The sequence below is a fragment of the Pezoporus occidentalis genome, unplaced genomic scaffold (genome assembly GCF_034315485.1).
Source record: "Pezoporus occidentalis ecotype Australia unplaced genomic scaffold, CSIRO_AGI_Poc_V1 ctg100, whole genome shotgun sequence".
NCBI lineage: Eukaryota > Metazoa > Chordata > Aves > Psittaciformes > Psittacidae > Pezoporus > Pezoporus occidentalis.
Window position 1 is genome coordinate 1935274 of NW_026912780.1, and position 12610 is coordinate 1947883.

Below are 12610 nucleotides of genomic sequence, written 5' to 3' on the forward strand. Positions count from 1 at the left end.
TCTATAGCCCTTGTGTCTAGCACAAAAAATAAAGAAAAAAAAAGAATGTCTCCAGTGAATACAAGTAAATGACTTCAAAACCATCATATCTCAAAGAATTCAAGAGTACCTTTAAAGGCCTAATTCATCAATTGTGCCCTTGCACGATTATTTTGCAAGGGCAAACTAGCAGCAAACACTGCCTTCTACTTGGATAGTCTTTATTTAGTGTTTTCAACTGTCCATATGGAGAAAAGTCATCTGGGAAAAGAGCTTTGAAAGGGCATGAAGTAAACAGTTATAGGCGATAAAACATGGAAAATACTAGAAAATACTAGATCTATGGTGACTGTAAATATTGATACACTGAGTTCAACTCTAAATACAATTTCACAACAGTCTGGCACAAGCTTTTAATTAGAGTTCATTAAAAAGTAGCACTGTGATATTTAAATGTCCAACAGATCAGCACAAGACAAAATAAGCAATATGGTCTTGCATGTATCTTTCACCATGAAAATATAATAAACCACTCAGCTTTGGGTTCAATAATGGAAGTGAAACCTCCAATTCACTTCAAGCACATTCAGTTTAAAGCAAAACAACTCAATTATCATTTCAATTCCAAGTGTGGCTGCAGTTAAAAAAAAAAAGTAAACAAGTCATTAACATGAATATGAATTGGGATGAAAAACAGCAGGGAAATTATTAGAATTCCAGGGTATAAATAAGCAGCATTGTAGGTTTCCTTCAAACACTGCGTGCAGTAACGGTAGCACCATCTCAAAAAAAAACATATTGCAAAATTACTAGGGCTTATGGGAAGGATGAGGAAAATGTCATTTGAGAAGAACTGAAAAGAAATGGATTGTTCATCTCTAAAAGAACATTAGCAAGAAGGGATATAACCAAAAAAATAATGAATACTCCAGAGGAGACATGTTGAGAGCTTTTGTTCTTCACATTGCCAAATGCAGAAGATAGGGGACAGTGAATGAAACTGAAAGACAACAAATTTAAGCCTGATAAAAGGAAATAGCTTTTCATACAATGCATAAACAAACTATGACACTCACTGCCACAGAATGTTAAGAGGGGAAAAACAATTGCAAAGCCAAGACCCTACAAGGCTAGCAAGAATATTCAATCTGCGATGCTAAATTGCATTGCTAATTGCAAGATTTTGTAAGAGATTACATTTCATTCATTAGGGTCTATGGTGTCCTTATTTACATATGAGATAACCCAGAACAGGCAAATCATCTCAGATCTCCACATCTTCTGCCTCGTTAAAACTCTGAAGCATTTGGAGTCAGCCACTGTCCCAACAGGGCAGAAGATAACTGGGATCAGGAACCTAATTTGGTGTGGCTGTTTGCATGGACCTGAACAGCTGAAATGTCATAGGCACATCAGGCAGGGAAACCCATGCAAACTGTAAGGACACCTAGTTAGTGGAACAGACAGCCCTGTGGAGGCTGTCCAATCTCCAGCCTTGAAGGCTTTTAGACAAGAAGCTAACAGGAATGGTCTGAGTGGTGCTGGTCTGGTCAGTGCAGAGGAATGGACAAGCTGCTCTCTCCTTCATCTTCTCTTAAGTCCATACTGAAAGCAATACAATCTACCAATTTAAAACTAAGATCTTCATATACTCTGTCTAACTGGTTTTAGTTATGCAGTATAGAGAACAAACAAATCCTATTTAAATATAATGATTCAAATTTACAGCAGGATTCTTGGCTATCACTGAAGTAATTTTTAATAAATTACTTCCCTATATTTGCATTCATTTGTTTAAAACACTCTTTTGTATGAAGCTTTCACACAGTCTGTGTCATAAAGGAGTAATACATCACTTCTCAACAACCTGGCCACTTAACTGAAAGCAGCCATACTTGGACAAAGTTCAGCTGTCATGTAAATAAGACCAGTTTCCTTTAAGCAACAAATGGTGACCCTATAAACACAAAGTCTGCATTTGGCATTTATGTACAAGAGCATTTCACAATTTTCCCATGAGAAAAAGGCTTCTGGGGTTCGTTTTCCAACATGGTAGTGGTTAGTGCACTGTTACAGAAAATAATTGCTGAGTTTATTCAACAGCTCACGAAAAATCCCAACCTTGTTTTTTTCATAGAATCATAGAATAGTTAGGGTTGGAAAGGACGTCAAGATCATCAAGTTCCATCCCCCCTGCCACGGGCAGGGGCACCTCCCACTAAACCATATCACCCAAGGCTTCGTCCAACCTGGCCTTGAACACCGCCAGGGATGGAGCATTCACAACCTCCCTGGGCAGCCCATTCCAGTGCTTCACCACCCTCACAGGAAAGAACTTCTTCCTTATATCCAATCTAAATTTTCAATTGTTTGAGCCATGAACATAAATGTTCTGGATAGGGCAATTTAAATATCCCTGGTCAAAGCAGGAGCTATTTACATTTTGAAGCTAACCTAACCAGAAACAGCAGTGTGTTTATAATGCAACAAGAGAAACACAGAATTTGCTTGCACCAAATTCTCATCTGCACTATTTATCCACATCAAACTTCGGGCATTATCTGCAAAGAACATGCACACAAATCATGCATACCAAGCAAAACTTTGCTCAGCTTTTTTACTTTGTATTTGTAATGGATGGTGAATTAACTTACTGATAGCTCTCCAATTTCCATAACCATATGGATAGGGGTACACTAGCCCCTTGGATTACAGGCTGCATATTTCCCATATATCCAGCCACAGAGGCATGTTATCACTCTCATATTTGTTTGGGAGTTTGGGGGGGGGGGGGGGGGGGCTTGTTGTTTTTTTTGTGGTTTTTTTTGTGTTGTTTTTTTTTTTCTTTAAAAAGCACAACAAAAACCCCAACAAATAATTAACTTCAGGCTATTTGCAACACACTGCTTAGGAATCAAGCAGCTTGAATGTTATGACATGAGAACATTAAGTCTCAAAAGACTTGGAGGTTTGCCTCAGAAAGCAACAGAAACAAAATGTAACCAGTTATCTAGTGCTAAATTGAGGATCAGGACTTATTTATCTAACCTACACTAAAAATTACTGCAGATATCATCCGGCACATATTTTAAGGATTTTCCTTTTCTTACCATGATCCCTGGATCAAACTTAATGTCGCAATGAGTGCCATGCGATGAGGAAGCAGTGATACATATTACAGAAAGCTAAGAGTTAATTGCATCTCAAGTAATTTCATGCCTACACAGGAAAAATATTGGGCACTAAAGCCATAAAAAATGGTGACAGTGCCTGGAATGACTAAATTCTATTTGCAGTATCTGAGAGACTGCAAAGGCAGAAAACTCCATAAAATTGGGAATTTCAATTGCCCCACCAGGTTGTGACCCAAGGCTGTATTTAACAGATTTACTGAGTGTTTCTTGGAACAGACAATCAAAGAATCCCAAAGGAGCAAAGCACCATTTGGCTTGGCCCTGTGCAGTGCGAGGGCTCTGATTCAAAATGTCTCTGCTGAGCAACTACTCTGTGTTGGTGACCAGCAGCAACCACAGCGTATGCAAGTTCAACATCCTCAAAGAAATTCAAATGGCTGCAAAAAGGAATCTCTGTGGTGCTTAGTTTCAAAGAGGGTATTATGTTAAAATGATGAAGTTTAAAGATGTATTAAAACTATCAACCAAAAGGAGAATGTTTTCAGAATGAAAGAAGATTGTTTAACAAGACTACATTGTAGGTTCAGAGTAAATGTATACTACATAAAAATAAATTAAATAAAAAATACAAATATATATTTAATATATTAAAGGGGGGATACATTTCATATACTGTAATACTTTTATCCAAAAACTTCATGCACTCCCTTGCATAATACATGCTCTTAAAGGGATTACGTACAATGGAGTAAAACAGGTTGTTGACTCACAGGTTAATTAGTAAGTAATAAAAGGCAGCCACAAATGGTCAGGTTGTCACAATGGGGAGCTATCCCAGGGAAGTTCCCCAAGAATCTGTGTCAGAATGTGTACTGCCAAATATACATAGAGATCTGAGGGAATGGACGAACAGTGGGATGAAAAAGACTGTTGATAAGAAAGTATTAAAACAAAAAAATTGACAGTGAAATATAGAAGCATTTCATTATACTGACTGACTAAACCATATGTCAGATAAGATTCAATTGTAAGGTGCATGGGGAAATACCCATTCAAAAAATCAAATCAGTCTTTTAGATCTGTTCTGGATAGAGATCTTAGAGCTACTGTGGATATCTCTATTAAAATGACAGCTCAATAATGTTTTGGGAATAAAACCCCACAAATACAACATTGATAGCAACAGACAAGAAACCTTGTAATAACTCACAAGGAACATGAACAAGGCACAATTAGAAAAAAAGAAAACAAAACCTGTGTACGCCTTGCTAGGAAGTGACAAAGAGCTCAAAGATCCATTCTAATATAGCTGATGGAAAGCTGCAATTTTCCCTCCTCTGATGAGCTATCCAGACTTACATTCAGGATGTTCAAATAAAGCCCAAAAAGGTTTCCCTCAGACATTATTTTCTACCAGAATCATTCTGGTATCAGTTAGAGTGTCATCTGTGTAAAGAAGAGACGAACAGCTGCATCACTGAGAAATATGCTGCTGGAAGAGACAGGCTGGGAGGGTGGAATATTCCTTTGAAGCAACTGAAGTTTCCCAGTTACCTTAGCTCCGAATCATTAGCTCAGGAAGGTGACAACATCAGGATATCTGAGTACTTTTTGCTTCAGGCAAAGAAGGAAGGAGTGAAATTGACAGTGAACCCAAGATAGTCTGAGCAGAAAGCTTGGTTTCTGTTCTTTTCTGTCCTAAGTAAATCTATTGACTGGTGTAATTATTCTTCAAGGAGAGAATAATTTATTTATGACATCATGCAAGCCAACTGTCAGAGTGCTTAACAGATGTGGAAGATGAAGAGCTGAGACTTCAGACAGCAGTAACACCAGCTTCACAGAAACATAGTTTCCTGATACAACAAATGTGTTCCAATTGCTACCTTACAAAATATAGTGGTCGAGTTTCTGGTTTATTAGTTCTCTTATAAAAGAGGAGAAACTCTGCCAACTTTGTATTCTGCCCATGCTCCAGAATATTTAAATACTAATGTGACTCTGTATGTGTCTTCTGTTTGGCGATGCTTAAGTTGGGTTCCCAAACTCAATAATGAAGCCTTAATGCCTATCACCCTGTTTGGGATGGATGGAAAACAAAAAAGTTAATTTATTTGTTGACCTTTTATGATCATGAATAAAAGCAAAAGGATTTTGATTGAGCTTTTGAGAGCTAGTAAGATTTCCTGCTGGAATAGTGATTATTTCCTGTCTCCTTAAGTGCTGTCAATAACAAAGATTCTGTTAAACATTGCCAACACCACAGAAAGATCTAAGTGTAGGACTATGAACTGACAGCGGTTTTCCAACCACAAGAAATTTCATGCACTAGTTAAAATACTGGATGTTCCGTGACATAAATTCAGATATCCTGACAGTCTGAAATTCCTCTGCTTTCCGGATCCAGAGCCATGGATGCTGAAGTGACTATTTTGGACTTCGTTCATTCATAAAGGCTGTGGAGGACACTGAGGCTTGTAATAGACCTCCATCTTGTGGAAAACATTGCTCAGGTAAAGCCCCAGCACTCTGTATTGTCAGGCAGCCTGTTCTATCACACAGAGAAGGAAGCGATTCTACTTCTGGATGCAAGACAGCAGAAGAAAAGCATAACAAGTCATTTCAGACCAGAAATCCTAAACTGTGAGTTAACCCTTACAAGTAAAAAGATCCAATTTGAACTGGGCATTCTGGATTGATGCTTTCCAAACCTTTCATTTGCACCTGTCTCAATTAAGGAATGTGCTACCTGCTGAGAGTGACTGTATGTTGATCTCATATTCTGTACCAACAACAGCTGGTATCCCCCAGATACTCTTGGTAAGTCCTAAGGCGCTGCATTAATTAGATGAACTATTCTTCAAATGCGGAAGTATGCAAAATGTCCACCAACAGATGATGAGGTATAACCTTCACTATTCTGATACAAACCAATAGAGCCTCCCTTCAACTGATTTTGGAAGCTTTTAGACATTAAAAGGGACAAATTTAAAGGAATCGGGATCTTACACAGCAGCAGAGCAAATATTAACTGGGCCTGAACATTCTTATTTTAGGATTTTGCCCTCAGAGGTTCCAGGTTTTTAACACAATGAAGCATGAGGCTGCAGTATCTACTATCTTAGCTTAGCCCTCTCTTATGGAATGGCACATGAGAGACAACCTTCAGAGCACCAATAAGATCGTGTAAAGAAACTATAAAGAAAAGCTGCAGGGAGCAAAGAGGAAGGTACCAGGTAATATAACATGCTGAATGTTATATTTATATATGTATAAAATTTAAGACTTCCCAAAGCCATGCAATTATGAAAGACTAAGTGGCTGATCTTCACCACTTTTCTGGAAATACGAGGATGTGTAATGCAATTCTATTTCCAAGGGAAAGGCAGCAAGTACTGCATTTCCCATCATTCCTCTTGGTAACTGTTATAGAGACCACAGGTCTACCCAGGTGTACAATGTGAAGCAAAACCCAGCAAAGGAATCTCTAGGTCTTCCATTGCCTGTAGGTACAATAAAATGGGATTATGAATTTTTGCATTCAAGTACATTAGTCAAAATACTCAGTATTCTCAGATGTGGCAAAGAAGCAGCAGTAGCCAAGGTCAATATATGCGTGAAACAGGCAATTCAGCAACTATTATTTCATTATTAAGCACTGGCAAAGTCTAATGCTACCAAGGAGTCCACCTCTAGGAAGGAATATTTAGTACAATGTCCTAATGGGACCATTTTCTGCAAAAGAGGTAGGTGCAGTTTTGGTATTGTTAAAATGAGGTTTCTAAGGAAATGCTCCTGTGCCTCTGTGATCTTAACAGAGGTGTTTCCACCTGAATTTTTAAAATTGGATGCTTTGCTCTAGAAAACAAGAAGCTGACTAACACTGATCACAGAATTGCTCTCTGTAGTACTATCAGCACATGTCCAGGGGACACAAACAGAAAAGGATTTGAGGCAGACCATATAGAAAAGTCAAGAAAGAAAAGATTTGAACCCACACTTCCTTGGCTTTTAAAGGTTTTCATCACTAAAGGAGGGAACTTTCTTCAAAGCAAGCCTTTAAAAAGATGAGTCAAAGACAAGCCTATTATGCACTCTTAACAATACTTTGAAGTAGTCTTCTCAGAAAGCTAAAGGGACGAGCCCTCGAAGAACATTTAGTAATCCTCCTAAGATTTAACTTTTTTGTTCCACCAAGAAATCAAGCTTCTCTTCTGTGCAGTTTTGCACTGCTCCTTCTACAGATGTGCAAGCTGTAGCACTTGCATGATGCAAAAGCTTCAAGAGGACACTGGTCCTGGGTATACCAAGAGGCTCATACAGTACCAAGATTTGAAATCTGAGATTAGTATAGCCTGAAAGCTGCTCCCCCATTACAGTGAGTATCTAAAAGACCATTCAAAACAGCTCAATCTGATCAGGTCTAACTGGGGATACTAAAGAAGTGACAAAAGAAAACCAATTTTCTATGTCTTTAAATCCAGCAGAGGAATCTCTCACAGTGGAAAAGTCTGACAGCAGAATAGCCGACTGCTTTTGTGCTGCTATGCTCTGCTACTGGAAGTTCAACCTTCCTTACTGCAACCTATTTTAGGCTGTATCTTTATACCTTTTAAGGTTTTATTTTGTGTCTGAGACACAATGTCCCAGGCTTCAATCCAATAAAAAGTGATGTAGTAAAACTAATAAACTATCTAACCTTCCTCCCCGTCTCAAGTTGCTACACATTCCAAACTTTGGAGCTGCAATCAATCAGATTGAAAGTACTCTGCTGTTAGTGACTAGGGTTATCAGCAATGCGTATAGTTTCCTGGCATCTGTGATTTAATTCTAATTACTTATTATCCTCGGTGTATGTTTAATAAAGAGCTGTTGGTGCTTTGTCGAAAAGGTCAAAACATTCTAATAATTGCCACTTCTGCATACACATAGCAATCCCAACATTTATTTTTCCTTGGCTTTCCATTTGCTTAGAAATTGCTGCCTAATTGTTACCTGTTTGCACACATCTCAACAGAGTCACTTTGTATCACGTGTATCTCTTGAGATAGCGTGTGCCAAACCATTATCTTCAACTAACAAGACAAATGTTATATTGATACTATAGACAGAACTTGGGGTATTGAGGATATTTCCATAAATGCCTGGGTAGACTGTTACCTGTGCTGCAAGTGACAGAATGGCAACGTTATAATCAGAGGGATCGCAACTTCTTGTTTGCACGTTCTTGCCTAACACCTGGCCAGCGAACAGTGACATTTGGTTAGTTCTTGACAAAGAAAGCTTGACTTATGAAAGCAGTGGCTGACTCAAATTGCTGATTCCTCCTGAGAATACAGGCTTTCAGCTGTGGTGAAAATGTGTTGAAATAAAGTATTGATGATGGGGATACTGAAAAGGTCATCTCACTCCCAGAGAACTGTCTGTGTGTCTGCCTTAGTGAAATTAATTCAATTGCCTTCCCTTTGGGACTGATGCAGCCCACCAACGTGAGTTTGAACAGCAAGGTAGGAAAGATTACACTGTGTGAGCACTGAATATTTCAGCACTGAGAGACAGAGGGGAGAAAAGTGCCACATTCTGCCCTTAGTCCATGGCAAAACAGAATGGTTTGTTCTCATTTAAGAGCAATTTATTGCCTCAGACCTAAGTCCACTGAGCTTCCCAGTCTGCAAGGTTGCTCTTCAAACTGCAAGCTTCTACAAGCAGTTAGCTTATGCACAGGAAGAGCACCACAGTTATTAACATGGGAGGGAGGGGGTGTAAGGGCTTCATAAACATTCTTTGCAATGCAAAATATTTTCATCACAGACTATTCTAATGTACACAAATGAAGTGGAAGAACTGAGGTCTGGATCGAGGCCCATTTCTACATATAAAGAATCTGACATATAAACAGGTTACTGTGGAGTGGCAGATTACAATGAGTCGTATCAGCCCATGGGAAATCACAAGGGTCATGCACAGAAGCAGATGCAGGGCCAGAGAAACTGCATTTTAAGCACCATGCCTGACTTCACATGTTATCTTAGCCAATCATAGAAATGGCCACTAATGCTCCACCTGTGTGTTAGGAATACTCACACTTCATATTCTTTTGCTTTTTGTTACGATGCTTATTTAGACTAATATTGCTTTGGGTCAAGGTTTAACTTCCACTGATACAATGTCCAAGACAATATTTGACCAGCACCGTCAGAGATACTAGACATTACTGTAATGCGAGTCATAACAATACCCCAACTTTAGATACTGACCTTCACAGGATTCTCCACTTGGTGAAAACATCCCATTGTCATGGTAGCCGTCTCTGCATTCACAGTGGTACCAACCAGGCAGGTTAATGCAGTTAGCACGACTGTCACACTGAACAAAGCCATCTGAGCATTCATCAATGTCTGTTTAATAAGAACAACAAAAAAAGAGAAAATTCACACAGAGGAAATTGCTATATTCACCTGATGGAAGAACAATGTCTCTGGTATTTCTGGGTTTCACAGAATACCAACGCTTGAATTTCCAGAATTATTTGCAGTAAGGTTTTGAATCATTTCCATAAAAAACTTGGCTAATAGTGTAGGCCCTGCCAACAGTGGAGGTTCTGCTAATCCCCATTTACTGTTTACATATTAGCAACTCATTTTGTCACAACACATCATAGGTAATCTGACATCTGTGAAAATTGCCCACAGTGTGAAGAAAGGAATTGGATCCCAGTTCAAATAACAAGATGTTAACCCTCTGAGAGGTGCAGGCAGCGCAGCCTGATAAACAAACATCGCTTCTAAGGGCATATCACAACATTAAACACGCTGGTCCGTCCTTATGTTTTTGGTGACACCAACTTTAGATTAGTAGGGCTTTCTTCTCTTGTGGAGTTCCTGTTGACCTACACCAGTGCCTCTGACTCTCAGCATAACTGACTGCAGTCTCTTCTTTTACTATCTAAGAGAAGAGCTGGGATTCCAAACAAATGCTTAGACCCTGAAGATTACATACAAGACTCCTCTTCTTAATAATACTCCTCCTCTTAATAATTCTTTTGGGATGTGTGGTGTTTTTTTCAAATATCGACTTCCACTGACTAAACTTTACAGTAATAATTCACCATAGAATGGATTTCTGGATGCACTTCCTAGATCCAAAATCCACCAAAGCACATCCTGCGGACACCTGAATTTATGGACTTAGCAGAGATGCAGAGAACTCTGGGACATGTTCATTTCCAGTGGCTTCAATTATGCAGTAAGCCATGTTAAGGAACAGGTATGAGTATGAGTGTTTTTAAAAGTTAGGGAATGTGAGGAGTAATGGAGTCAAACAGGAATAAAACTGTGTCCTCCTTTACCAGATTCATCTCACTGTCATTTTGTTTTATACCAGTGGTAGCATACCTACTTGAGCAGCGAGCTGACCAAGAGGTGCTTATAAAACTAGCACAGAGGGATCCACAACACATGCAAACTGCCTTCAGAAACAACAAGCTCTAAACCATCCCACCATGAGTCTGAATAATGAATAAACCCTCAGTGTACTGGCCGTTCTGTCCAAAGTAGGGATATAACCCTTCTTTAAAAGGTTGAATCTTTGAAAACAAGTGGAAACTTTGAAGCTAAGAACAAATTAAGCCTCAAACTCTTAAAAGTACCTCAGCAGTTGATCTAATATCCTCCGGGAAGCAGATATGAAGGAGAGGGAGGTGTGATGTGACTACTGAGATATATGTAAAGTATGTCAAAATTCTGCCCACAGTACTTGTTAGCTCCCATTTATGTCATCTGTTATTTTTGTGAGAGAAAGTGTAAACTGGCTAAGAAAATAATTTGTGAGCTGCAATAAGGTAACAAAACCCTTTTCCGAGGATACTAATGTCTGCATAGATAAAGGTATACTCACTCCAGTCCCTTATGAAGCCTATTCAAACACAAATTTAAACGAAAAAACACTGAAGCCTTCTTTATCCATCATAACCACTTTTATCCACATTTGATGGTAAGAAAATTATTAGCTATGTGGGGGACACCTACACACATCTATAAGGTATCACTCAGTCACCCACATTTGGTTTTGAGTTGCATTTTTCGTATACATGTCGGGGGTAGGTGGTATGGGCTCTGGGTATTTTGTTTACATGCCAAATACCATCTCCCTGGAATTTCTTTGGAATAACTGTACAACCATTTCATGAGTGTATTGGTTCCTAAAAGCTTTACAGATACTTGATGAAATTTCATTAGAAAATTTGATCATTACATCTCAGTCTAATTTTATATCAACAGCATCTCTAAGTAGGTGCACCTGGTCTACACTACCAATATTCTCGATGATGAAATTTGCTACTACTCCTGCTGGAATATTGCACCAACCATATATTTTCCCACTTTCTGTACTGCAAATTAAGTCATCCCTACTGGTTGAAAACAGAGAATTTTCAACTCCACTGTGAATTCCAGGATAATCATCTAAGTAGTCCTGCTGCAGGACTGAGAAATGCCAAACCTTTACAAACCTTCTGCTGTTCAGTGTGTCTTTCTCTAAATCAGTATAAACTCTGGCCTTTTTCTTGTGAGCAGCCAGGAGCCAGTGGGACCTCAGAGGTGCTTGAGAGATCAGAGGAAGATCAATGAAAATTATGTTACTGTAGTGAGAAAAGGTTGGTTTGCAGTCTGTGCTTTATCTACTGCTATTCGCAAATTACTTAAGAAAAAGGATGGGAGAAGAAGGTAGGACTAAGATCCAGGTGTTCCCTTACCACTAGGGAATATGCTGCCTGGGAGACAGCTTGCCTGGCAGAACAGAATCTAGGTGACCGTGCTAAATGCTTGGGATCACCTGGTCAGCACAAGGTAGCTTGTTAAGTTTGCCAAAGATACAAGTCCAGAAAATCAATGAAGCATGTAAACTCAGAGGTTGAAAGGGAAGAGCTGTCGTTCAGACTTGATATGAATCTCCATACAGCCTACTTAATAACATGCATTAAGACACTGGATGGCACAGACTTCTTCCATGGGAAAGTGGAATGCATTTATTGGTGAAGAAAAGAGTGGTCAAAGTAACAGATATGAATTAAAGCCTGTGTTCCTCTCTTCAGAATGTTTCTGAATCTGTAAGCCTTTTAATTATAAGCGCAGTATTGCAGGCACAGGCTGAATGTGTTCTGATGAACTCCCATACTGATTATTCAGGGAAAACAAGCCTTGAATTTCACATCAGTATCGGTAAACTGACAACAAAAGAGGCTTTTCTTGCATTTATTTGCAAACTAGCTGACAAACCTAGATCACAAGAAATATTACTTGGGATGAAATGCTTTTACAGATGCCAATAAACAAAGAAATATATTCTTCTGGTTTTGTTATGGCTGCACGCAAAGTTGAGTGGAGTTATACAAGAAAGCCTACCATAACAAGCATGGGTGGAAGCATGCTGCTGGTCTTGAAGAAACACACTATACTTGGCAGATAGTTTGCCTGAAAGCACTGCATTGGAACCATTGC

At 39.0% G+C, this 12610-nt stretch overlaps 1 protein-coding gene across 1 annotated transcript in view; it reads right to left on the reverse strand.

The window, feature by feature from the left end:
• The window catches only part of NELL2 (neural EGFL like 2), a 155167-nt gene that overhangs the window by 7918 nt on the left and 134639 nt on the right, over positions 1-12610 (reverse strand). The window contains exon 16 of the mRNA XM_062612647.1: positions 9371-9511. Coding sequence (XP_062468631.1) covers positions 9371-9511 — 141 coding nt within the window. The remainder of the gene's footprint in view (positions 1-9370; positions 9512-12610) is intronic.